Consider the following 1,792-nt stretch of genomic DNA (forward strand, 5'->3'; position numbering starts at 1 on the left):
GTTGTATGAGCCCCTAATAAAATGATTATTTAAAAAAAAGGTGTGCTTTTCATGAAGTTCTGACCGGACATCAAACAATAAGCCAACCAGGCAGTCATTGTAACAAACCTTATAAAGGTCAGAAGTATGTGGCTGGCATAACAAACACTGTCTGTTATGCCAACCACACTAACAAATATGTGAAACAGCTACTAGAGTTATTTCAAACGCATAAAGGACAGTACTAGAGAAATACATACACACAAACCATGTGGAAAACCCCCACATATCCCATTATCACCGTTGTGCTACTAATAGGCAAAATAATGGAGGATCTGGTTGTTCTAAAGATTTTCAAGCAGCTTGCCCTCCCTAGACTAGGGAGCACACTGAAGCATGAAAGTACATATGCTACAAATTACATTATCATGGAAATTCACTTCAGTTTCTGGAAACAGTTGTGCTTTTAGACAAAGAGCTGTATTTAGACTAGTAGAAAAGTGCTAGTAATAGCCAGCTCACACTGATCCAGGAGGTTAGTATTAGACAGCTAGTAAAATTCAGAACTGGTGTATCAGCTACACAGTGATGCACTAGTTGAAAATTAACCAATTTCACAAGGACTAATATCTTAATAAAGGAACTTGGTACTATAATAAATATTAGGCAAGACTTAAGGTGAGAGAGGATCTTGATTTTTTCCTATCTGATATTTTAGAACAAATCTGTTTTAAAATGGGATTCATGATGATTCTTGGTGGTGGAAATAGAGATGCCGACTGGATAATTTTTTCAACATTTCTTTTTAAAAAAAATTAAAACATCATTCTTTATTTAAAAAAAAAACATCATTCTATTGGGGGCTCTTACAACTCTTATAACATCCATACATCAATTGTATCAAGCACAGTTGTACATATGTTGTCATCAATCTTTTCTAGACATTTACTTTAGATTGAGCCCGTGGTATCAGCTCCTCTTTTTTCCCTCCCTCCCCCTCCTCACATTTCTTTATGTTTGATTATAAGTCCAAATATTTACCTCAGAGTGGCTTCCTGAAGAATATAATAATACTAATCTATTTCTTTCTACCAAATGTATTTCTCAAAATGGAAATCAAGTTAAATATTTTGAAACTAAGGTTAGTAAATATCCAGATTGCTAGTATTTTAGTCTTGGGGCCTCACCAAAATGATCTTCTCCAACATCATGGCTGTTTGGCCAGCTGCCTCGCTCAGACCTTGACTTAATTTTGCATTCTCCTTTACTAGAGATTGATTCTTCTCCATCAGGGACTGTAGATTCTCTGATGGTTCCACACTAAAACAAAGAAAATACAATATTAAAAATACCAGAAGAAGGAAGAAGAAGAAGAAGAAAGAAAGAGTGCAAGATTCTCACCAAGCTGATTGACCCACTGGTTGCAGTAATGCATTCAAACACAGAAAGATTGTTCAGATGATACATAACTGGCCAGTATTTTATTCTGTTGCACATGGGTTGCTGTGAGCCGGAATAAACTCTACTGTACCTGACAGCAACAACATACCAAAGGTTGATAAAATATATCCCACAAGCATTTGAGGATAGGGGTTCAGTTAAAATTATCCTATATAAGTCTAGAAAAATCTGTCCAGCTTGATCGAAACTCCCAGTAAAGCAATATCCTGAGTGAATAAGAAACATATTCCCGAAGTACTTTAAACTAATGGTGTGACTGAAGACAAATGGGTGCATAAGCAAATGTGGCGAAGAAAGCTGATGGTGCCCGGCTATCAAAAAGTATAGCATCTGGGGTCTTAAAGGCTTGAAG

At 36.3% G+C, this 1,792-nt stretch overlaps 1 protein-coding gene across 1 annotated transcript in view; it reads right to left on the bottom strand.

Moving 5' to 3' along the window:
- The window catches only part of KIF4A (kinesin family member 4A), a 187,159-nt gene that overhangs the window by 72,185 nt on the left and 113,182 nt on the right, over nucleotides 1-1,792 (bottom strand). Inside the window, exon 13 of the mRNA XM_045296988.1 lies at nucleotides 1,167-1,299. Coding sequence (XP_045152923.1) covers nucleotides 1,167-1,299 — 133 coding nt within the window. The remainder of the gene's footprint in view (nucleotides 1-1,166; nucleotides 1,300-1,792) is intronic.

This window comes from Echinops telfairi, unplaced genomic scaffold, assembly GCF_000313985.2.
Source record: "Echinops telfairi isolate 266 unplaced genomic scaffold, ASM31398v2 ScPeMD7_7415;HRSCAF=8453, whole genome shotgun sequence".
In the NCBI taxonomy this organism is placed as follows: Eukaryota; Metazoa; Chordata; class Mammalia; order Afrosoricida; family Tenrecidae; genus Echinops; species Echinops telfairi.